Source organism: Rhinoderma darwinii, chromosome 3, assembly GCF_050947455.1.
Source record: "Rhinoderma darwinii isolate aRhiDar2 chromosome 3, aRhiDar2.hap1, whole genome shotgun sequence".
In the NCBI taxonomy this organism is placed as follows: Eukaryota; Metazoa; Chordata; class Amphibia; order Anura; family Rhinodermatidae; genus Rhinoderma; species Rhinoderma darwinii.
In genome coordinates, this window is record NC_134689.1 from 98,422,633 (window position 1) to 98,446,841 (window position 24,209).

General features: G+C 41.6%; 1 protein-coding gene across 1 annotated transcript in view; it reads right to left on the minus strand.

The window, feature by feature from the left end:
* Positions 1 to 1,219: 1,219 nt before the first annotated feature.
* The window catches only part of STC2 (stanniocalcin 2), a 23,313-nt gene continuing 323 nt past the window's right edge, over positions 1,220 to 24,209 (minus strand). Inside the window, exons 2-4 of the mRNA XM_075860024.1 lie at positions 6,165 to 6,307; positions 5,383 to 5,594; positions 1,220 to 3,306 (exon numbers count right to left, since the gene is read on the minus strand). Coding sequence (XP_075716139.1) covers positions 2,904 to 3,306; positions 5,383 to 5,594; positions 6,165 to 6,307 — 758 coding nt within the window. The 3' untranslated portion in view covers positions 1,220 to 2,903. The remainder of the gene's footprint in view (positions 3,307 to 5,382; positions 5,595 to 6,164; positions 6,308 to 24,209) is intronic.

Consider the following 24,209-nt stretch of genomic DNA (forward strand, 5'->3'; position numbering starts at 1 on the left):
CTACCAATGTCTCCACAATGTTTGCTGTTCCATCAGGTGAGACCACCTGAGGAGGAGGATGCGGCGTTATCTAGACGGGTGCCCTCAATAATACATACTGTCCTCATGGTAGCAAAAAGATGTTTATTGCAGAACTGGCTGATTAGGGAACTCCGAACAATATCAGAGGTGACTACACAGCTGAAGAAGAATATAGAACGCCTCGAAACAGAACGACATAAAGAAAAGGTAACAACAAATTTTTTTGCCAAATGGAAAAGATTCATTGTTACTCAATTTGATGATCAGGAGATCAGAGAATTGATGTCCTCATTTAGACACACAGAGTGGTACGCAAGAGAACACCTTAGTGGCTCTTTGGGAGCATTGGAAATTCCCTAGATGTGTTAGGGAGAACAATATTGGGACCATACCAGGTATAGTTAGACTACTTGCATAGGTGCTTACGGGTGGGACGGAGGGTGGGCCGTGTCGGAAATAATTGTAACATCTTACTTGTATGGACGTTCTAATGGGCATTATTTGGTGTAGGATAAATGATGTCGATATATTTTGGCAAATTTGTTTTTCAATGTTTAATGTTCAATGTTGTATTGAATTGTTATTATGTAAAATTGGAAAAATGCAAACAAAAATGAAGGTTTAAAAAAAAAAAAAAAAAAATCTAATTCTTGGCCTGTACGGCAGTGAATTGAGCCTAACGTTTCTGTCCCCTAAAAACAAAGCTTCTCCCGACATATACTGTACATCTAACATGCCCACATACTTTTATTAGCTAGACGTATGTAAAAAAAAAGTACTTTAAGCGCACATTTGGCTGGTATATGTAGGTGTCATTTTGATTTAACTATTAAAAAGCATAGTCAACTTTTCTATTCAATATAACTGTATGCAAAAAAAAATTATACCTTGTGGTAAACTTTTTTTTCATTAAAAGTCAATGACAGACATATGCCACTGTAAAGTGGCAAAAGTCAGGGGCATACATTTGGCAAAACTTTTCAAACGTGCACGCCGAACATAATGCCGGAACGTGGTGTGAGCAATCTCCTAATATATGGACATTGGAAAGAAAAAAAGCCAAACAACACTGGGTACAAACACACAACTCTGATTAAACATAAAATGTTTATTAATAATAAAATAATTATAGCAATAAATAATGTGTTATGACATTAATAACATTACAGATCCACATAAAATTATATTAAGTTGCTTAACAAAATATACTACTAGTGGCGTAAAATATGTACAACACAAGGTGGGAAAGATGTTGATAGTTAAATAAGCTGAGCCAGAGACAGTGGGGGGAATTTATCAAAACTGGTGCAAAGAAAAAAAATGGAGGAATTGCTCATAGCAACCAATCAGGTTGCAGCTTTAACTTTCTAAAGGGCTTCTGAAAAATGAGAGCAAGCATCTAATTGGTTGCTGCAGGGAACCTCTCCCTTTTTCTCTTCCACCAGTTTTAATAAATCTTCTCCAGTGTACCTGTGTTTGTACATGTGTATAGTAAGAAGTGTGTGTTCACAACGTGCATGTGTATAGATATATGTATGTACTATTGTGGTCATAAGGAAAAACAGTACAATAAATAGAAGAAAGAAATATATACAATATGAAAGACTGAACCAGTAGATATACATGTAAACATACATTGAACTTCATCCGAACCATCATCCAAACCTAACCATTCTAATGTGTGAGCTTAAAAACAGATATAAGCTCACACATACATATACATGTATACATACACACCGTAAACATGTATAGTGTATATCTGTATATATTTCCATACACACTAACACACGCACACACACCATGGCAGCAATATTCATTATATAAAGATAAGGAAATATATCCTTGTAATATGAAATAATAATTTTATATGATGCATGCTGAGGTGATCTGTTGACCAAGACATTCAATGCTCTGCATGGACTTGCGTGATATACCCATACCTTTGATACAGGAGACAATTACCCATTGACAACCACAACTGCTTAAGTTAGGCTAGTTTTCTAAATTATTAGGTTAACTTCTAGCCCAAAACGGAAAACTCATAAATTTTGGAGATACATCATAATAAACGCCTGGCCTAAATCCTCCTATCCAGGAATTTCCCATTTTTAACATGGGACAAGGTCAAGGGGTAGGTAGGGGGGGAAGGGAGCAAATTTTGGTCTGGTCCCTGCAGATAAGTCAATGGTCCCATTGTTAGCGAGCAGGGCAAATGAAGCTGGGGGGGAGGGGGGGGTCAATCTCTCTATATGGATATGGCACAATCAGTAAAGAATTGGGGGAAGGGCTGTGAATCTCCACTCAAGAATGTAGTTTCCTCTTTATTCACTACTGTTTGGACTTAAAATGACATAACAGAACATAGTGTGTGTATTGCCCTTAGAAATCATAGACATTATAATAGTGAAGTCATGATTGGATTTTCTCTAATAATGAAAAGATTGGGGTTCCATTTTCAGTTGACAAATCCAATTAACAATTAAAGTGTATTACATATTTACATGTAACCTTTCTTTACATTGGGGTTTTGTAGATGTAGAAAATCTAATATAGCTTAAAAACTGAACATATTTCTATCAGTGATGCCATCATTTTCAATGTAAGTAAACTTCTTTAGCTGTTTGATCTCATTTGTTATTCACACATATAATCTTATCTAACATCATCAATCCCTGTAGATGATTTGAGCTGAAGGAGGGTAAAATTCAGAACGTCTGCTCCATCTTCTCCATCGGAGCTGGGGGTAATGCTGCGGAATCTGAGAATGAACTGCAGGCAAAGCATTGCCCTCTTGTATTATAAATGCCTTGGAATGTCCATAGTAGGAGATATGATAAACTTCTCAATGAAGGAGAATGGAAAATGATGGGAATAGGACAATTTCACCTCCGGATATCTGTTAAACCGATCGGTTTATCAGAGCTTTCTGTGGCACTGAACATCATTTTGTTGAAGCTCGTCTTTCCACGATTATTTGGTTGTAGCTTGTTCACTTTTTCATTTTTTGTGGTTTTAGTATCTCTTTCCAGATCAGACTGAGAAGAAGAATCACTGTGGCTGCGGGAGGACTTCCCTGTGTCTCCTTTCCCTAAATCTCCCTGTTTTTTTCCTGGACTGGCACTGGACCCTACTGAGGTATCTCCTTGTATGGCACTGGTGCAAAAGCTAAGAATATAACAAAGACTTCCCCAATTCTGAGCACATTGGGCTTGCACACTACGAGTAACTGCTTCTTTCACCTCATCCCCACAGGTCAGCAAAATGTTAACTAAATCAACATAGGGCCTGTAGAAAGAAAATAAGTAACGTCAGTTGAATGCTTTATATAATATCAAAGAATTACTATTGCATATTTCACCATGTCTCACTATTTTGCTAAAATATTCAATATAGCTGTCTAAGGCTGAGTTTACACCTGCGTTGGTGTGTTCCATTGTTCCATCAGAGGAGTAGAAGAAGAGAATAACGGAACCAACGGTTGGACAATGGATACCGTTGGTTGCCGACAGAACCCATTGACTTTAGCGGGTTCTGTCGGCTTTCCGTCCGGGTGTCCGTGATTTTAATGGACACAACAGCGCAGCATGCTGCGCTATTGTCCCTGGTAAACACCGGCAAAACTTGCCGGGATCTGCGACGCAGACGTGAACATAGCCTTAGCTAGCATTTATTGTCCCTTTTAAGGTAAATAATTTTGTAATTGATATTCAGAACTAAAAACACATATTCATATGTTCTAAAAGTGCAGCCTTCATATCTTCCTCAAGAGGAATAGCTCCTTTCTCGCCAATCCCCTATTCAAAAGAATTCAAGATGAAACGGAATACCAGTTATTAAAAGGCCATTACTTCCATTGATTATTTTGTGTTGTATGTAGGAAAGAAAAGAGACTTGGGGAAGACTCAAAAACTGCACGAAAAAAATTATTATCCAAGCCCAGGTCATAAGCATTGTAATATTTAAATGGCAAAGTTGCCATGCCAATAATTTTGGGATTTCATATTGCCAGGGTGATGTCGTATTATTGACACCAACCTCTTACATTGAGGACCAAGGAGATCTTTTTATTATTAGGATGGGTGCCTAGCCCCTTCCAGAAGAAGATGCTACATAAGATGTTAGCCGAAAGGGAGAAAAAAAATCTGCAAAAGTTCTAATGAGTTCCTAAGAGACACCTTCATACATTTGTGCTTGCATATGATCTTTTTTGCTCTACTTTATTTGCCATTTGATTCTATTTTACCTTAAAAGAGACGTGTCACCAGGTCTTCTACTCTATATTTTTCTTTTGCATATGGGGCATATATACCAATAAAAACAGAAATAATGCTGCTCCCAGGCAAGCAGCAACTTTCCATGCACCGACATGTGGTGGCTGTTAGAGATTAAGTGCAAATAATATGTGCTCAACCAGAGACAGGACATAGGAGTTGCTGACTACTGACAGATCCTATACATGTGATAAATAGGATGTTATGAAACAACTTGTGGGTGGTCTGTTGTAATATAAGCATTTTCCTTTTAGTCCATCAGTTCCTCTAAATTGGAAGGTATCATAAAATGTGCTCTCTCTTTGTGTTACTGCTGCAAGAATGACTGAAATGGGGTGTGTATTTGTTTACACATGCAAATCCATTTGGCCTGTCTATAGTTGCGTTTTTTAAGGTGGCACTACATGATTGTTTGGCTGACAGCCTTCTCTCCTGACTCCCCTATAAACTCAGTTATGTATGCATGTTTATTTCAATGAGGAGAGAGGGGGAAAAGGAGGACAGCGGCTTATCTCCCATGGTAACAAAGATCAGCATGTTAAAATCCAACATGTCGATCCTTCCATGTCCTGAACACTCTCCAATTCTGACGAAACAAGGGGGTTCGGACAACTTTGATCTAATGTGTATATCCTTACCCATAAGACATTTACCAGTACATCCATTGAAATGTGTGCAAATTTTTTTTATGTAGAACTGCCTCCCAATTATTGGTTTATGGGCGAATTGCAGCTTAACATATATTACACACTTTATATGCTGAAAGTAATTGTAGCAAGTTTGGATTAATGGATAACTTTTCAATAAATTGTAGGAACAGTAATAACAATAATGATAAAAATCCTAATAATCCATATTGTTCAGCAAATGATGTGCGGTCGGTTCAATATTATTTAGTTTTTAAAAAATAAATAAATCCCAAATTCATGACTGTATCATTAATAAAAATGTCCGTTCTGAATAGGACTTGTATTTCAAATGTCAGTTTTATGTTACTAGCTAAAAACTCTTTAAAAGAAGGAATTCCAGTACTAATGGACATAAAATGCCCCTGGCAGAGCTGAAACACTTCCTGACCATCATCACTTACTCATGTAACAGGAGGTCTTTGAAGTGAATCATCTCCACAATCACTTGGACATTTTCCTTGGCAGCAGAGCACAGGTCATGCTTGGCATAGCATTCCTTTTGGAGCTGGTACACCATCTCTTTAATAGCAGGGCACTTACGACTGATACAACTGAATTTATGTCTCAGTCCATGAGCTTTGCATTTAAGGGCATCCTTGATAAATGATTTTCCCTGAAATACAAGGGGAAGAGACAGATTTGAAAAGTTCTATTTTACAATGGTCTAACCTAAAATGTCAAACAATACGAAATATCTGCTTTGTTAGGTCTTAAACTTTGGGGCCATATAATGCATTAAACAATAGACTGCATGCACCTTCATCTGTTCTGGGTGGGTCATCCTGAAACAATGGTGGATTGTCCCAAGACTCTGGCTGCATCCTAAGTTGCCAACGCTATCTCCATTACTGCTAGCTAAATCTTTATCTGGGAAGTTTGCTCTTGTAGCCCTAAAAATGCTGTGGTATTGACACACATATGTGATCAAACTGGTAAGGAAACATATACATTACACCACCTTGTATAATGAATAGAAATACAGTTGCTCTCTTCCCAAACGTGGACATCCTATTGTATCTAGGAGACCCCATGTACATTAGAGTATCAGCAGATCTGGTAAGAGGGGAATTTAACATGGGCTTTACAGTTATTTCAATATATCAGTAAATTTGTTCATGAAATTGAAGCATGGCGAGCGAATATTAGAAGTTGAGTGCTCAATACAATACATGTTTTACAATACCTGTGCATCAAATCTACCAGCATTGTGTAGAAAAGTCATGCAGATTTCATGTAGTCCTCGGATCTCACAGGAATTGTTCTCAAAGCATTCGAAAACTCCACATCCAACATCTCCAGCGTTGACTAGACAATGTTGAATTTCAGCTGAAATCAAACAGAAAACAATGTGAAACTGTACTGTTCTACTAAATGCATGGTAAAACGTTTAGGTAGAATATTTATGAAATGTGAATGAAGAAAGTGTCGTACAACTCAGTTCAAAGAATGTAAACATAGGCTATGCAGTTTACACCAGGTCTTGGTGTAAAATACATTTAAAAAAAGTCGCAAACAGTGACAGGCAAAAAATTTGCGACTTTTCTTATTGATTGCCAAAATTTGGAAATTGACAACAGAAGTGGGCATGGTCTCCAAGGAGAAGCAGTTTAGGCCACATCTAGTAAGAAAAATAGGGTAAAATAGCACCAATTTTAGTGAAAATCTTCACCTACTCAGATCAGACCGTTTAAGATGTGCCTAAAAAAGTGTGTGCTGTTTAATAAATTTGGTAACAATAACTGCAGTTATCTCCTTTATTTAGATAAGTGTAAGATACGCTAGTCCTACTAAATTTGTGCCACGGGTTTGACTGAATACATTAGGTGAGAACCCATGTGACCTGACATTGTATAGAAAATATTGGCCAGATACAAGAGGTGGTGGAATGAGTAAGCAGCGCTATCCTTTCTAAGTGTCAGATGAAGGTGGTATGGGAGCAACAAATTAGGCCAATTCTAGGCTAAGTTTTTGGCTTATACGGAGAGGTGAAATTCCAGAGTGCATTTAAAGGTTTGGTGAGTTTGACAGTGGCGGATGGCATTAGTAACAAATTCCAGAGAAGAAGGTAGACTGGTATCTGCACACTGGTGAGATTAGCCAACTGTTACCATTACTAGTTTACCACAAGGCTAGTCAAGAATTTCCTCTATAAAAAAAATAAAAATACTTTGTACCTAGTCTATAAAAATTACTTAGTACAGATGGCTTCACAAGGCTTGTGAAAAACTTAACTTAAAGATTGGCTATGGACCAATATTTCAAGAGTTATGAGCATATACCAACCAGTAAAAGTAATACCAACCAGTAATACCCACTGCAAAGTAATACTAACCAGTGATAGCACAACACACCTCATACACTTACCTTGGTTTGTTTTATATTTGTGTAAAGTTTGCCTATACCAAAGAAAATGATGTAGTGCTGTGTATTAGGAATTTTGTTACCAAGAGTCCTTTTTTTTCCCCTGGTATCTGGATTTGAACCAGGAAGCAAATTGTAAACCCACAGAAAATTAGTTATTGTAAGGGACTTGCATCCTTTTCCTGCAACAGTTGTGTAACTTGCAGACCTGAATGTTATAATGTAGTCACTATCATGGCTAAAGGAGCAGTAGTGAAATACTCATCCCAGCTGACAGCCAAGGGGTGGACTAAAAGCAGCCCCCCTAGGCATTAAAGTTTATGGGGCCCTTACCAGACACTAGAGCCATGCTACACTTGGGTTGGATTAAAAAATTGCATTACCATGAATAATCCATAAATGCATATAGGAGAGTACTGCATATAAGCATGGCTGACTCACCTCCACCTCCCTCTGGAGCTAGGCTCTGCCGACATCAAAGGCACAACAGAAAACGCTGGACCGCCGCCATTTTACAATACCTGGACTCTCGCCTTTCTGACATTTAGGGCACATCGCACAGATATTCCGTAAAAGTCCATACTTGCCAACAGTCCCGAATTTGCCGGGACTGTCCCGAATTTACAGAGACAGTCCCGGCACATTACTTTCCCGGGACTTATCCCGGCAACTGCTACATTCAGTTGTATCTGCGTCCTCAGGACACAGCTACAATTGAATACTATGGCAGAGCAGGAAACTATCCGCTTCCTGCTCTGCCATTCACTCCTCCTGGAGCGCTGGAATTCTCAGCCAAAAGTTGCCGATTCCCTGGCTGGGGATTTCGCTCATAGACGGAGCCCCTGACTTCACTGTCCATATAAGGGCAGTGACATCAGGGCAGAGCATTGCCTGCAGTGGAATCCCCAGCCAAAGCATTGCCGATGCTCTGCCTCGGATTCCGCTCATGGAGCCCCTGACTTCACTGTCCATATAAGGGCAGTAACGTCAGGGCAGGGCACCTCCTGCAGCGGAATCCCCGGCCAAAGCATTGCCGATGCTCTACCCTCGAATTCTGCTCATAGATGGAGCCCCTGACTTCACTGTCCATATAAGGGCAGTGACATCAGTGCAGGGCACCTCCTGCACAGGAATCCCCGGCCAGAGCATTGCCGATGCTCTGCCTCGGATTCCGCTCATAGACGGCCATATGGACAGTGATGGCAGGGGCTTCCCCAGAGAAGGAGTCCCAGGACAGAGATTATACTAGCGCTCTTCTCCGAGACTCCTGCTCTGGGGAAGGATCTGACATCACTGTCCATATATGGGAAGTGATGTCAGGAGCGGAGCAGGAGTCCCAGGCAGAGTGCTAGAAGCAGATCTGCTCCGGGACTCCAGCTGAGGAAGCCCCTGACATCACTGTCCATATATTTACAGTGATGTCAGGAGCAGAGCAGGAGTCCCAGGCAGAGTGCTAGTAGCGCTCTGCTTCAAGACTCTGGCTAGGGAAGCCCCTGACATCACTGTCCATATATGGACAATAATGTCAGGAGCAGAACTGGAGTCCCAGGCATAGTGCTAGTAGCGCTCTGTCCTGGACTCATGCTCTGGGGTTGCCCTTGACATCACATTCCGGTCCAGCAGGATTCCCTGATGTCACTGTCTATGGACTGTGATGTCAGGGGCTCCTCCAGGAGAGAAATCCCTGGCCAAAGGATGGCATCTACAGGAGGGCTGTGTGGAATCATCTAAAGGGGGGCTGTGTGGCATCATCTACAAAGGGGCTGTGTGGCATCAACTACAGGGGAACTGTGTGGCATTATCTACAGGGAGGGCTGTGTAGCTCAATCTACAGGGGGCTGTGTGGCCCTATCTACAGGGGGGCTGTGTGGCACTATCTACACCGGGGCTGTGTGGCTCTATATACAGGGGGGCTGTGTGGTCCTATCTACAGGCTGTGTGGCTCTATCTACGGGGGGCACTATAGAATTCTCTACAGGAAGCAGTGCGTGGCAATAACTACAAGGAGCAGTGTGTGGCAATATCTACAGGGAGCAGTGTGTGGAAATATCTACAGGGGGGCATGTGGCATTATCTACAGGGAGCAGTGTGGAGCACCATTTACAAGGGGCACTGAGTGGGGCACTATCTATGCTAGTTTTTACACTGCCAGTAGTGGCCTAGTGATAAAGTGAGACATCACCTGCCTGTATACAACCAGAAAACCAGTGAGAGATACTGGCTACCAAAATAGTTGTTAGCCAAACTAGTGCAGTCATTTTTGTTTGTTTATTTGAATGCAGAAATTCTGGAAAACCACGCCCCATCAGATAAACCACGCCCATAAGACACACCCACCAAAGACGCCACGAAAATTTTTCAAATGTTAGCAACTATGAAAGTCTAATATTGGAATACCCCTTTAAGGAGTGCTCTAACTGACTAAGAGGTTGTAGACCACTCTGGATATGGGTTGTTGGCCACTAAATGACCAGTTTAACCCTGTGTCAGTCTAAGATAAGACCATGGCATAAACTGCGCTTGTTTAAATGTGATTTTGCCATGCTGCGGAGATGGTTCTGATTTCTGATGCACCATAATCGCCCCATGTGAAGGTAACATGCACAAGATGCATACTCCAGATATGCGAGGGAATTTCTCTTTTTGTCTCATTGTTTGGTATTGTTCATTTGTTTTCATTATTTGGCAATCTGTATGTGTATTTCTTCCTCTGATTGTAAAGTACTGTGGAATATGCTGGTGTTATACGAATAATGGTAACTATTATTACTATTATATTATTTCAATATTTGGCTCCAGCTTAATGACTTTAAATTATTTTCCTCTTGGGCTCTGGAGTCTTGTGACAGCAAATTCCTCTGCCCTTGAAAGCTTAAAGTAACCTGAAACACATTTAACTTCTCATATTCCACTTGTACACTCTCTCTGTCCAACTGCCTCACAAAATGTTACAATGACGTTGACCACCAGGTGATGTATTATTAAAGATGTTATCTAAACAGTTGCTGAAGGCTCAAGTGATCAGCAGCATTACTCAAAAGACTGTAATGTACAGTGAAGGCTCCAAACATAAAATGTTTAAGTCAGAGATTGACATTCTATTTTCAATTGCCAAAAAATCCCATAAAAACATAAAACTGAGGAATTACATTATGATACCTACACACATATTCTTATGATATATGGCATATGCTATAACTGTATTATAATTCCTTGAAATATGCAGTCTCATTGTCGGTTATTTTGATTTTTGTTGTCTATGAAGATTACTTGCTTGTTCCCAGTTGAGTTGCCATACTAAATGTAGATATTTTAGTTCCACCAGAGCCCTGGTGTCTGTGGGACCAGGAAGCCCCTCTTCCACATAATGGACAGCAGTACTACAAACAGCACATGATGGCTTTGCGGTCCTGGAGATTTAAAGGGTGTAACGTCTATGACTGCGGCCCGTCATTCTGACTTACCCTCTGATGGCCGCGGCCATGTGAGTTCTCGGCGGCATCTCCATCCTGGGAGACGCCGGCACTCACTTCCTGCTTCAGAAACTGTCTCCCGCAGGGCGCATGCGCCCTCACGCACGTGCACGGCCCTAAAGGGCCAGTGTGCGCACAATTATAGGAGATCTGCAATCATTCCAGACTGCTGGACTATAAAAATGGCTCTGCCCTCTTGATCATTGCCTGAGCATTGTTGTGTACCTAAAGTTTGTCCTGCAAATGATCTCCTAGTGTTTTCCAGTTCCCAGTGTTACCCGTTCCTGCTGCCTGTACCCTGTATCATGTGCTACTGTGCCTCTGTGCCGTCTAGAGTTGAAGTCGAGTTGTGTCTTCCGCTGCATCTACTGTGTTACACCTACCGGGTGTCTGCCTGCTGCCGGAGCCTTATCTTAAGCCTGAATCACCGCTACTGTCTACATTGCCACAGGTACCCTTTCTGGACTATAGACATTGTATTGTACCTGGTTGGCCAGCTGCCTTTCCGCTACGCGGTATGGCCCAGTGGGTCCACACCCCGCACCGTGACAAAGGGTAACTAAACTTTTACAAAACTTTTGACATCTCATAATGACATGTCAGAAGTTTTGATTGTTGGGGACTGAGCACTGAGACTCCCACAGATCGCTAAAACGAAGCGACAGAAGCGCTCGGGTGAACACTAAGCCGCTTAGTTTCTGATTGACTTTCCTCGGAAAGCCGAGCAAGCGGTGTATGGATTCATAGACTTTCTATTGAGCCCGTACACCGCTCCGGGGTAAGCCAAGAAAAGCCGATCAGAAACTAAGCGGCAAAGCTCTGACAAGAGCGATTCTGCCACTTCGTTTTAGCGATTGGTGAGGGTCTCATTTCCCAACGATCAAAACTTCTGACATCTCACTATGACATGTCAAATGTTTTTTTAAAAGTTTAGTTACACTTTAAGCTATGTCTCTGACTGTTTATAATATTGTAAGGTTTACATCGAACTCCTTGTACTATGGTAATGTGGAAAGGCTGCACCTACTTGGAGTTTTCTTGTATCCAGAATCCCCCTCTAGAGAGGGAGCCACACAGTCCTAGAGTTAAAGGGATTGTCCAGGAATTAAAAAAATAAAAAAAAAAGGGTCTGTTTTTTTGTTTTGTCTTTTTTTCCAGGAACAGCGCCACTTTGTCCATATCCTGTGTCTGATATTGCAGCTCAGCACCATTCACATGAATCTTGGACGACCCTTTTATAAAATATGGTCTACCTGAAGCTGCCAATATTGGGAGTTTTTTTTTTTTTTTACAAATGGATTTATATGGCTAATATTAAGTTCAATGAAAGTTGTATCATTACAAATGCAATGATCTCCCTTCGTGGCGTGTCAGGGATTGAGAGCTTCGAACTTTGAACCTATTTAAGTAAAATATTATGACATTATTTATACACTTCAGCCCTTTAAGGCTGGGTTCACACAACCTATTTTCAGGCGTAAACGAGGTGTATTATGCCTCGATTTACGCCTGAAAATACGGTTCCAATACGTCGGCAAACATCTGCCCATTCATTTCATGTCAAACGACGACACGTAAAATGACTGCCTCGTCAAAGAAGTGCAGGACACTTCTTTGGACGTAATTTGAGCTGTTTTTCATTGAATTCAATGAAGAACAGCTCTAAATTACGGCCATCAATGACGCCTCGCAAAATGCGAGTACGAGCAATTACGTCTGAAATTACGGAGCTGTTTTCTCCTGAAAACAGCTCCGTTATTTCAGCCGTATCGGACGCAGCCATGTGCACATACCCTAATGCTCTAGACCACTGCAGATAATATGAATGACCCCTTACCATCCAAAACCATTAGAAATATTAGGTTGTTAACCTCTGACCCACTCTAGACCTCAAGAAATAATAGGTATTAACCCCTAAAACTCTAGACCAGTAGGGGCATTACCAGAAATATTATCCCTAACCCTTAACCTGTACCTTTAGACATTTGCATCCCCTAAAGCCCACTTTTATGCAAATTGACATAAGCCGTACCCACTTTGCTTCACGTTCGAATGACAATCCCGCGAATAACAGGATTGTTGGGAGGTATGCCTAAACCACCCTATGTAAAAACGGGTGATGTAATCCATGTACAAAGATCTCTAAGAGAGTATAATGGAGGTGGCGGATTTTGCCATCTCTGCCCTGGGCAATTTTCTTAACCATGTTAGGGTTCAAAGTTCCTGCTGTCCTAACAACCCACATAATTTAATCCAAAACTGCCTTGATTAGCATTAGTTTTCCGTTTCCAAAGTACAGAAGTAGAAAGCTCCAATAGCTTGTACTTTGTATCTAGATTGGTTTGTGACAAGAGTACTAAAGGGGCTTTATCAGCTCGGAAAATTCAACCACGTCGTAGCTCAGTGGCCACAGCCCCGCCACAGCAGTAGAATGTAGGACGGGGTTAGATGGCTTTGTTCTAGAGATAGTTGCGGGTCCCTATCGGCCATTTCTGGCTTTGTTCTAGAGATAGGTGCGGGTCCCTATCGGCCATTTCTGGCTTTGTTCTAGAGATAGGTGCGGGTCCCTATCGGCCATTTCTGGCATATCCTGTGGCATAAATGTCTGAGATGCAAATACCTCTTTAATGTTTCCCACACTCTGGCTGAAAGTTAAAACTGTTCAATGGTCAGGAACATCTTTCTAATTTGGCATTATAGTAGTTCCATTGTTACAGGAGTAATGAAATTTTACTATAGTAAAAAGATCAAATTTCTTATACATGAACAACTATTTAATTTTTATAATTGGATTAGAATAGTTATTTTTATGAAAACAATATTTAGAATTGACCTAGTTTTCGTTTGGACTTGAAAACATTCCCTCAGCTGTCCATGCTGCCTAAGTGTGTGCCAGTTTATTTCACATTTTCGTCATACGAGTGAGTGAACATCTCAGTAACTTAGTTACATAAATGTTTTGAAAACATCCCTCTTGCCCCCCATCCGTGGTTATTAAGTGAACTATGAGTTGTAAATTGAAGATACCAAGTACTCTACAAAATGCTGACCTGTGACCTACGGGAGCCTTGTATGTTTTGGCCAGGAAGTGTGACCCTAGTTGTACTTTACTTGGCTGTTATACTTCGCAAACATTTTTTTTACTTAGAAAACTATACAACTGAGAATTGACTGTTCTCTCAAGCAATGTACTACTATTCAAAACATTCTACCATGTCTGGACTATGACTCTGTTTAAGTCTCCTGCATACCCAAGAGAATAAAATGATTACTTTATAATTTAAGTTATAACTACATTTAAAGTTACATATAAAGTTAAGATGGCAAATATGTTGTTTTATTCTCCTCATATTCTCCTTTCCAGCCTCATCCAAAGCTGAATTCAAAATTCTGACAGACGCCTTTACCACCGTAGCTAAAAACCCGCAAAACTGCTCAATGGAATACATGGCTTTTAACCACGTTGGCTGCTATAAACAAGATGCACACTGCATGGTGTGATTTGTGCAGACACAGATCCTGAAGGAGCTACAGTAGGGAGCAAGAACATGTCCATTCATTACATGGAAAGCCCATTGGTTTTAATGGGAACTGCGTAATGTTTCTTTCCCCCTGTGGTGGCGCTGCATGGGAATTGAACACAAGATGCCGAGTTCTTGCACAGATTACAGTTTCCTGTTACCTCGGCTGTTCCTCCACCTCCTGTCATTGCCAGTGCTGATCCCCGATTCTCGCTGCCACTACCGCCTCATTACGACGGAGACACGAGAACCTGCAGGGGATTTCTGAACCAGTGCTTTCATTATCTCTTTGATTAGGCATGGGCAAATTCTATCTGGGAACATCAGGGACCAGAGACCCGTGACTTCCAGGGTTTCCTACGGATATTTTGCACGGTATTTGAGGAGCCTGAACGAGTCCCGTCAGCAGCTGCGTCCGTGTTGGCCCTTCGCCAGCGAGACACCTCCGTGGGCGATTACGTCATTCAGTTCGGCACACTGGCGGGAGAGTTGTCTTGGAACAACGAGGCCTTGGTGGCTACATTCTGGCAGGTACTGTCTTCCGAGATCAAAGACGAACTTGCCGCTCGTGAATCCACCCTGGATGACCTCATTCTTTTAGCCACCTGGATTGACATGAGGATCCGGGAGCGATCCCAAGAGGTTCGTCGGGAGAGAAGATTCGCTAGACTGGCTCCTACTTTTCAGCAATCCCTGTCGCCCTCACCAGTGGTTCAAGCAGAGGAGCCTTTGCAAGTGGACCGGCTCAAATTGTCGAACCAGGAGAAAAAATGCAGACGCACTTCGAGACTTTGTCTGTATTGCGGCCTCGGAGGCAATGTTGTGCGTTTGTGCCCTCAAAGGCCAAAAAACTCCAATGCCTAGAAATGGTTGGGGAGACAACCCCAGGTGATACAGCGCTGGATAAAAAAATTTCCTCGAAACTGTACATTCCCATGACCATAGTGTACAGCAGGAAGACGCACCGGGTCTCTGCCTATCTGGACTCTGCATTCGCAGCTAATTTTATCCAAAAAGACCTAGTGGATCTTCTCCAGTTGCCTACAGTCCCCCTGGAGACATCTTTGGCTGTTGCCTCAGTGAATGGACTGCCTCTGCTCTATCCAGTCAAATCGGTGACCAAACTGCTGTAGCTCCAGGTTGCTGTAGCTCCAGGTTGGAGCCCTTCATTGGGAGCTTATTTCCCTCCTCGTCCTGCCCAGAGCCGTCAACGCTGTGCTGTTGGGCCTGCCTTGGCTTCGACTACGTGTCCCAATTATGGACAGGAATTCTGGTGAGGTTCTCCAGTGGGGCCCCAAGTGTCTCAAACGCTGTCTGGGGCAGATCCATCCGACCCAGCCTTCTCTACCTCAGTTGTTGGCAGGATTGCCTCCTCACTACTCAGAGTTTGAAGATGTCTTCAGCAATAAGTAGGCTAAGATGCTGCCCCCACACTGGCCACATGACTGCCCTATTGAACTGGTTCCTGATGCGTCCCTCCCTCGTAGACATGTATACCGCCTCTCCTTGCCAGAGACTCAGTCTATGTCTGCTTACATCAGGGAGAATCTGGAGAGGGGTTTCATACAAAAGTCCTCCTCCCCGGACGGGGCCAGGTTCTTCTTTGTCGGAAGGACAGACGGATCTCTTCGCCCTCGCATCGACTACCAGGCCTCAATCAAATCACAGTCAAGAACAGATATCCGTTGCTGCTAATTTCCGAACAGTTTGACCGCATACGAGGAGCCAAGATTTTTTCTAAGCTAGACCTGCATGGGGTTTACAACTTAATCCTGATCCGCTGGGCTGACGAATGGAAGACGGCATTTAACACCCGAGACGGGTACTATGAATACCTGGTAATGCCCTTCGGCCTGTGTAATTCTCCCGCGGTCTTACAAGACTTCGTCAATTACATGTTCCGAGATCTCCTCTTTGTCTGCGTCGTGGTCTATATCGATGACATCTTAATTTTTTCTCCAGATCCGATGACTCATCAGAGACATGTCCGTCAAGTTCTGCTGCGACTAAAGGGAAATTGCCTGTATGTCAAGCTGGAGAAGTGCGTGTTTGAGAAAAATTCTCTACCCTAACTGGGCTACATCATCTCGGATCAAGGCATCAAGATGGATCCTGAGAAGGTAAAGTCCATCCTGGAGTGGCCACGCCCTCAAGGCTTAAGGTCCATACAGCGTTTTTTGGAATTCAACAACTTCTATCAGCAGTTCATCCCAAACTTCTCTTCACTGACAGCTCCCATCTCTACCCTCACCAAAAAAGGCATGAACGCCAAGGTGTGGACACGAGGAATCTGCATTTAATAGCCTTAAACGTGCCTTCACGTCAGCCTCAACCCTCCACCATCCTGATGTATCTCGACAGTTTTCGTTGGAGGTGGACTTCTGTTCCAGAGAGGTCCCAAAGGGAGGGCAGTGGTATGTGGCTATTATTCTAAAAAAAATTCTTCCGCAGAACGCAATTACTCGATTGGGGATCGAGAGTTACTGGCCATCAAATTGGCCCTGGAGGAGTGGAGACATCTACTAGAGGGTGCAGCTCACCTTATCCTGATATTTACCGACCACAAGAACCTCACCTATCTACAGTCGGGCCAACAGCTGAACCCCCATCAAGCCAGGTTGTCGCTGTTCTTTGCCCGGTTCCAGTTTGAGCTCCACTACCGCCCTGCCGTCAAAAACGTGAGGGCTGATACCCTGTCCAGGTCGTTCGAGACAGAGGACATCATGGAGTCTCCGCAAAATATCATTGAAACATCCTGCATTATTTCTGTCAATCCTCTGCAAGTTAGAGACATGCCTCCAGGGAGGACTTTTGTGTGCCTGGCAGATAGAGGGAGAATTCTTTGCTGGGGACACAGCTCCAAACAGGCGGGGCACGCGGGTGCACGTAAGACCCGAGATCTGATTGCCCGTCATTTCTGGTGACCCACACTGCCCAAAGACATCGTGGACTTTGTCTCGTCCTGCACCATGTGGGCTGCTAACAAGGCTGCTCATTCCAAACCTGCTGGTCTGCTCCAACCACTACCTGTGCCCAATGCTCCCTAGCAGTATATAGCAATGCGCTTTGTCACGGTCTGGGTGGTGGTGGACCGATTCTCAAAAATGGCTAATTTTGTTCCGCTGACCGGCCTGCCTTCTGCTTCTCGACTGGCTAACCTCTTCATCTAACACATCTTTCGCCTGCATGGCTTATGCTTGCATATTGTGTCTGATCGGAGGGGTTCAGTTTACCTCAAAGTTCTGGAGAGCCCTCTGTAAACTGCTTGATGTAAAGTTGGACTTTTTCTCAGCCTAACATCCATAGTCCAATGGTCAAGTCGAGAGGATCAACCAAATCATGGAGAACTATGTACGACACTACATCTCCAGGCAGCATGATGACAGGGTGCAGCTTCTTCCTTGGGCTGAGTTGTCTTATAACAACCACACAAGTGAGTCCACTGCTGCCACACCGTTCTTCATTGTTTACGGCCACCATCCACAAATTCCTCTCCCTGTGCCAGCTACATCCCAGGTGCCCGCAGCTGACTCTGCATTCAGGGACTTCCTGCAGATCTGGCAGCAAAACAGATCCTCTATTCTTCTGGTGGTCGACTGCATGAAGCGAAAGGCAGAGACAAGGAGAAGAGAGCCTCCTCATTTTCTTCTGGGTACCAACGTCTGGCTATCTTCTAGGAATATCCAGCTGAAGGTGCCGTCACACAAGTTTGCTCCCAGGTTCCTTGGACCCTTTGAGATCCTACAACAGATCAACCCTGTCTCCTACAAGCTTCGGCTGCCCCCCCCCACCCTCAGAATCCCCAACTCCATTCATTTTTCCCTCCTGAAGCGTGTGGTCCTGAACCGCTACACCAAGACTCCTAGTCCTGCAGTTGCCCCCAGCGGTTCATCAGAGGTATTCGAAGTCAAGGAGATCTTGGCCTTCAAGAGGATAAGAGGAAAAGTGTTTTATTTGGTGGATTGGAGGGGGTTTGGTCCAGAAGAGAGGTCCTGGCAGCCAGAAGAGGATCTCAATGCTCCTACCCTCATTAAGAAGTTTCTCTCTCGCTCTGGCCCCAAGAAGAGGGGGCGTAAGAGGGGGGATACTGTAACATCCACAGCCACGGGCCGTCGTTCTAACTTACCCCCCGACGGCCACGGCCATCGACGAGTGAGTGCTGGGTGGCATCTCCCTCCTGAGAGACACCAGTAATCACTTCCGCATCACTGTACTGGCTCCCGTAGGGTACGCGCACGCTTGAGCCAGGCCTTAAAGGGCCAGTACACGCACATGTCAGTAATTAACCAATAATTCCCCTAGACTATAAAAAGGGCTCTGTCCTTACACTCATTGCGTGAGCATGTTGTGTTTACCCGTGTTAGTCTTGCAAATGGTCCTTTGGTGTTTTCCTGTTTCCTGTGCCCTGCTACCTGTATCCTGTGTCTTACCTGGTTTCGTGTCCTTGTAGAGTAGGAGTCGTGTGCTGCTTGCGTCCACGCCTGCTGTGTTACACCATTCCTAGTGTCTGCTGCCAAGGTCCCATCTGAGCCTAGCCGTTGCTACTGTCTGAACTACCACAGGTACTCTTGTGCTCGGATTATAGATTTTGTCGTGGTACAATGTTTGGCCAGCTGCTATCCCGCTACAGCGGTATGGCCCAGTGGGTCCACAAACCCACAGATCACGACACCCATCTTAGACATTAATGGCATATGCACAGGAATGTATATATATATATATATATATATATATATATATATATGTTTTTATATATATATATATATATATATATATATATACAACTTGAAGCATCTTATTATTAATTAATAATAATTATATATATATATATATATATATATATATTATTGATATGATTATTATTAATTAATTATAAGTGGCGTCTAGTTGCTTTTCTACTTCTGTCGACCATATGGATAGTGTTTGTGCGGAATGTCTTGTCTTCTGTTTGAGTCTTCAGTCTCCTCAGGGGCTTGTTCATAATTCTTGTGATTGTATCCAACCATCTTGTTGCTGGTCATCCTTTCCCTCTTTACCCTTCAACTTTTCCACACATAACTGTCTTTTATAGTAAAGTTGGTATTCTCAAGACATGACCAGACTAAGACAGGTTCAGTATGGACATTTGTGCTTCATGTGAAAGGTTACGCCTAATTTGGTTGATGCTCCATCAGATTGTTTTCTTTTCTATTCATAGCACAGAAGCCTTCACCGAAACCAAAGTTCAAAGGGGTCAATACATTTTCTGTCCCTCTTCTTCATTGTCCAGCTTTCACATCCATGGAGAGCAACAGAGCATACCATGGCCTTGACTGTTCTGATCTTTGTATTTAAAGACACATCATTACAGGATCATATATACATCTTTCATCCTAGTTCTTGCAATGGCGAGTCTGTGTCTTATTTATTTTCTACTGTATCCCATGTTGTTAATAAATTATCCAAGTAGGCAAAAGCATTCTACTACTCGACATAACCTTTGTTTTCTTCATATTTACTTAAAGGCCCATCTTTTCATTCTATTCTTTAACTTTCCTTATAAGGGTCAAAGTCTTCTTCATTTTCAGCTATGAACGTTGTGTCATCAACATATTGTAGGTTATTGATCTTTCTTATGCCAATCTTGAATCCTCGATCGTCTTCCTCCAGTCCTGCCTTTCTCATTTTATTTTCGGAATACAGGTTAAATACATATGGTGATTGTATGTAGCCAATCTAACTCCTGCCTTGCCAGTGTAGAGCTTCCTTATAATAACTTTTAAATGTCCAAATATACCCATTTTCCAAAGAACATTCCATAATTTGGCATGAACAATGCAGTAAAATGCTTTGCTGTAGTCAATGAAGTACATGTTGACTTCCGCCTTGTATTTTTTGACTCGTTCAATTATCCAGCATGCATCTGCTATGATGTTTCTTGTTCCTGTGCTTTTTTCTGAATCCGGCTTCTATATGAGGCATTTCCCCTTCAATATACGGTCCCAGTGTGTGCTGAATGATCTGAGGTATATGTAATTTTACTGGCGTGTGATATGAGTGAGATTGCACTATAGTTTGCACACTTTTTTTTTAAAGTATTTTTTTGCAATTGGGATATAGACGCACTTCCAATCTGTTGGCTATTGGGTGGTTTTCCAGATTTATTGGCATACTTTTGTCAGCACTTTACGTGATTCTTATTCAGTAACTTGGAGTAATTCTGCTGCAATGCCATCATCTCCACTGGCTTTTTCTTTTGTCAAAGAATTCAGAGCCATTCTGACTGCGTCTTCCAACATTGAAGGTTCTCAGCTGTAGCTGACATTATTTTTCTTATACAGAAATTTTATTGGCAGCTCCCCCAGGGAATAAATAGTTTAGATATGTCCTCTGTATACAACGATGCATCATAGATGTTGTTATACAAATACTATAATATATTAATAATAATATATCATTGGTGAAGACTTCTAAGAGTATCATGGACAGAAAAAAAAAAAAGAATGGATCATCAACCATATCTGGTCAAACATTTTAACTTGAAGCACAATTGACCAGACAGAAGACTATCTTATTTTGGACATATAGTATCATTAGAAGACCAACTTTACAAAAAAAAAAAAGACAATTATGCTTGGAAAAATGAAAAAGGAGAAGAGGAAGAGAAAGACCAGCAACAATGTGGTTGGATACAATCACAGGAATTATGAAAATGCCCCTGAAAAATAGAAGACAGGACATTCTGGAAAAAGACTATCCATATTGTCGGCAGGAGTCGAAAACGACTAGACGGCACTTAATAATAATAATAATAATAATAATAATAATAATAATAATAATAATAATAATAATAATAAAAATAACATGGGTCCTTACTGCCACCTACTGGTAAAGAGTTTGTTTCATAATATATTCTATACCTCTTTTTTGACTCTTAGTTGGGCCCTATAATGCTAAAAAGTGTATGACATTGTACAGATCTCTTACGTCATACAAATCACAGAATTCTGTCACTGGAAAGAAAGCTATAATATTGCATTACATCAATGCCACAATAGATAGCACTTGATGTCATCCAGGATCCTGCTTATTCTTACAGGTCCTTTGTAGGTTTACTGCTACCGTCTCCAGATATGGTGGCAGTTTACCTGGCTTCTTACTAAACTGGTCATTATGTATGTACATGCAGATGTGTGACCCTGGTAAAAAATAAAATTAATTGTAAGAGCAGTGACTGAATTTACATAATACATGATAAATAATATTAAAGATATTCAAAGTACAATTTGAAAACGCTAGATACTGCTTATCCTATATTTACTATGCCACGCTGGCCTCCTAGAGGGAAGAATGACAATTACAAGGATATTAATAGTTATCTGAGACTTCTCTGACCACACTGAGATGACGTCAAGTTCTCTTGTAAAAAAAACAGTTTAAGCTGTTCCTTAAAACTAACCAAGATTCCCACACTGTGATGAGGAGAGAACTTCAAACCAATGTCTGGCTCTGTCAGATTTGCTCCTTAAAAATTCACTTTAAAAGTCTGGCGCACACTTTCTTAATTTTTATAACTTTTTCTATAGAGACTGGTGCTCTGAAGTCGCTCCTATACATATCCTGACCCTGTATGCCAAGATCTAACTATCAGGTGCACAGTTTTTAACTAATAAAACGACAAGCAGAAGGCTCTGTTTAAAGAGCACCTGACAGCTTGTTTGTACATGGTGCAAGAATTAAAGTGTCCAGTTGTACTTCTTCCCTACCTAAACATTTCCATAAGGCTTTGAAATTAAGCTTTGTCTCTCTTGTGCTATTTCCCTGTATGTACTGACTGAGAGAGCACTAGAGAAGAAGCCAGCAAGACACATGCTAATTCTACGGAGCCTGTTTAGGGTAATGGTGGCATCCGCTATGCAATATATAGTATATAGATAGATAGATAGATAGATAGATAGATAGATAGATAGATAGATAGATAGATAGATAGATAGATAGATAGATAGATAGATAGATAGATAGATGATAGATAGATAGATAGATAGATAGATAGATAGATAGATAGATAGATAGATAGATAGATAGATAGATAGATAGATAGATAGATAGATAGATATATAGCAAAGCCCTGTGGAATATGTATCTACAAATTATTATTACACTATTACAGTTTGGCTGTGATAATATTTAATTCCTGATTCTCCATTTGTTAAATATTTTGAAACAGATGAGAAAAGATTGCCAGCTCTGTGGAGAAAGAACAGGAACTTTCCCACTCAATACTCTCCCCTTGGCACGGTGTAAGCCAGTGGCTTGTAAACAGAATAAATCATTATCAAGCCTAGCTTGCTAGGAATGTAACTATGCCTGACAGAGGCACAATCGGGCTTGGTTTTGTAGACCACAGAGGTAATGCAATGTTCCCCTAAGGGAAAACTGCAAAGAAATGCATAGTGTAAAGCGAGAATGAAAAGCACATTACATGTTTAAAGCCGTGTTTTTAATCCTTAAAAATTGGGTTATGTAAATATGCAAATTATAATTTGGAGAATCAGCACATACCATTACACTGAGAATAGTCTTTACAGTACACGCTTTCTGTGCAGAATACTTTCTTGGGCATCTCCCAATCACCTCAAAGTACTAGTGTTACTCAAATTGGCAAACTGGATTTCACTGACATGTTTGCTAAGCATCAGACAGGGCATTTCTTGTAAAAAATCTCAGCCTTGGTCTTTTCAGACAAAACACCCAGCTATTTACTACTGCAGCCTGTCTGGGGATGTGTGTTTTTTCATCCTCTGGGTTGAAGACATTAACTCTGCAATCCCCATGTGACTGGAGTAACATTCCAGCTCTGCTATGCACTCTTAGCACGTGGTTTTACACAAGCTTTGGAGATAGTATCTGGTGCTCACACACTACAAATCACAGCACTTGTCATCGAGCTTCATTTTATTACTACAAATGTCTTATTCAAAGTGCTCTTCTTCTACAGGATTCCTGAAATATGTGCTATATCCCATTAAACTGACAATGTGCTCTCTATGCTGTCTCACAGCACATGACATACTCTAGATGACTGATCCTTGGCCAAAATACAAAATGTATCTGTGGGAATATTATGAATAATAATAACAACAAAAATAATAACAACAACAACAACAACAATAATAATAATAATAATAATAATAAAAAAAGACTAATAACAACAACTGATACCTTATTTACAAATATAGCAGAACTGTTTCTTTTAGTATGCTGATAGTTTAGTAGGTTTACCCTGAACACCACAGATAACACATGGCAATATCTGGGCACTTTATGGCAAATGACAAACTCAGCTTTGTTGCATTTGAAACCCCAGCACTGCTACATCTGAATATTCCACAGTGATTAACACTCAGTGGAACCAGCAAACATACCAAAATGACAAACATGGCAACTTTAGTCTCTTGCAGCTCATATGTAGAGCACGCTTCTTCCAGCTGTGTGATTCTCCCATAGACTGGCACAACCCATATTCTAGACAGTCCTGGCTGCAAGTTCTAGTTAACTGTAAGTTGGCCTAGACCCAGTGACACAGTTAAGTTTCATACATTGTGCCCCTCAATGTATTTTTCTGGATCATACCATTGGAATGTAACTAAATGTATTTATAATTTTACAGCTTGCAAAGTTAAGGATATAAAATATTGAAAACATGTCAGTTATCCTTCTTAAAGTTAATAAAAAGGAATACAGAAACTGACCAATCAAAATCCTTTCACGGTGGAGTTTTTCATTTGGCACAACTTATCAGTATGTTGTCAGTAGTTTTACATAGGACTGCAGGTAAAGCTACTGATCTGTTTTATCTGAGTGAGTTATTACAATATGCAAAGAAAGTAACCC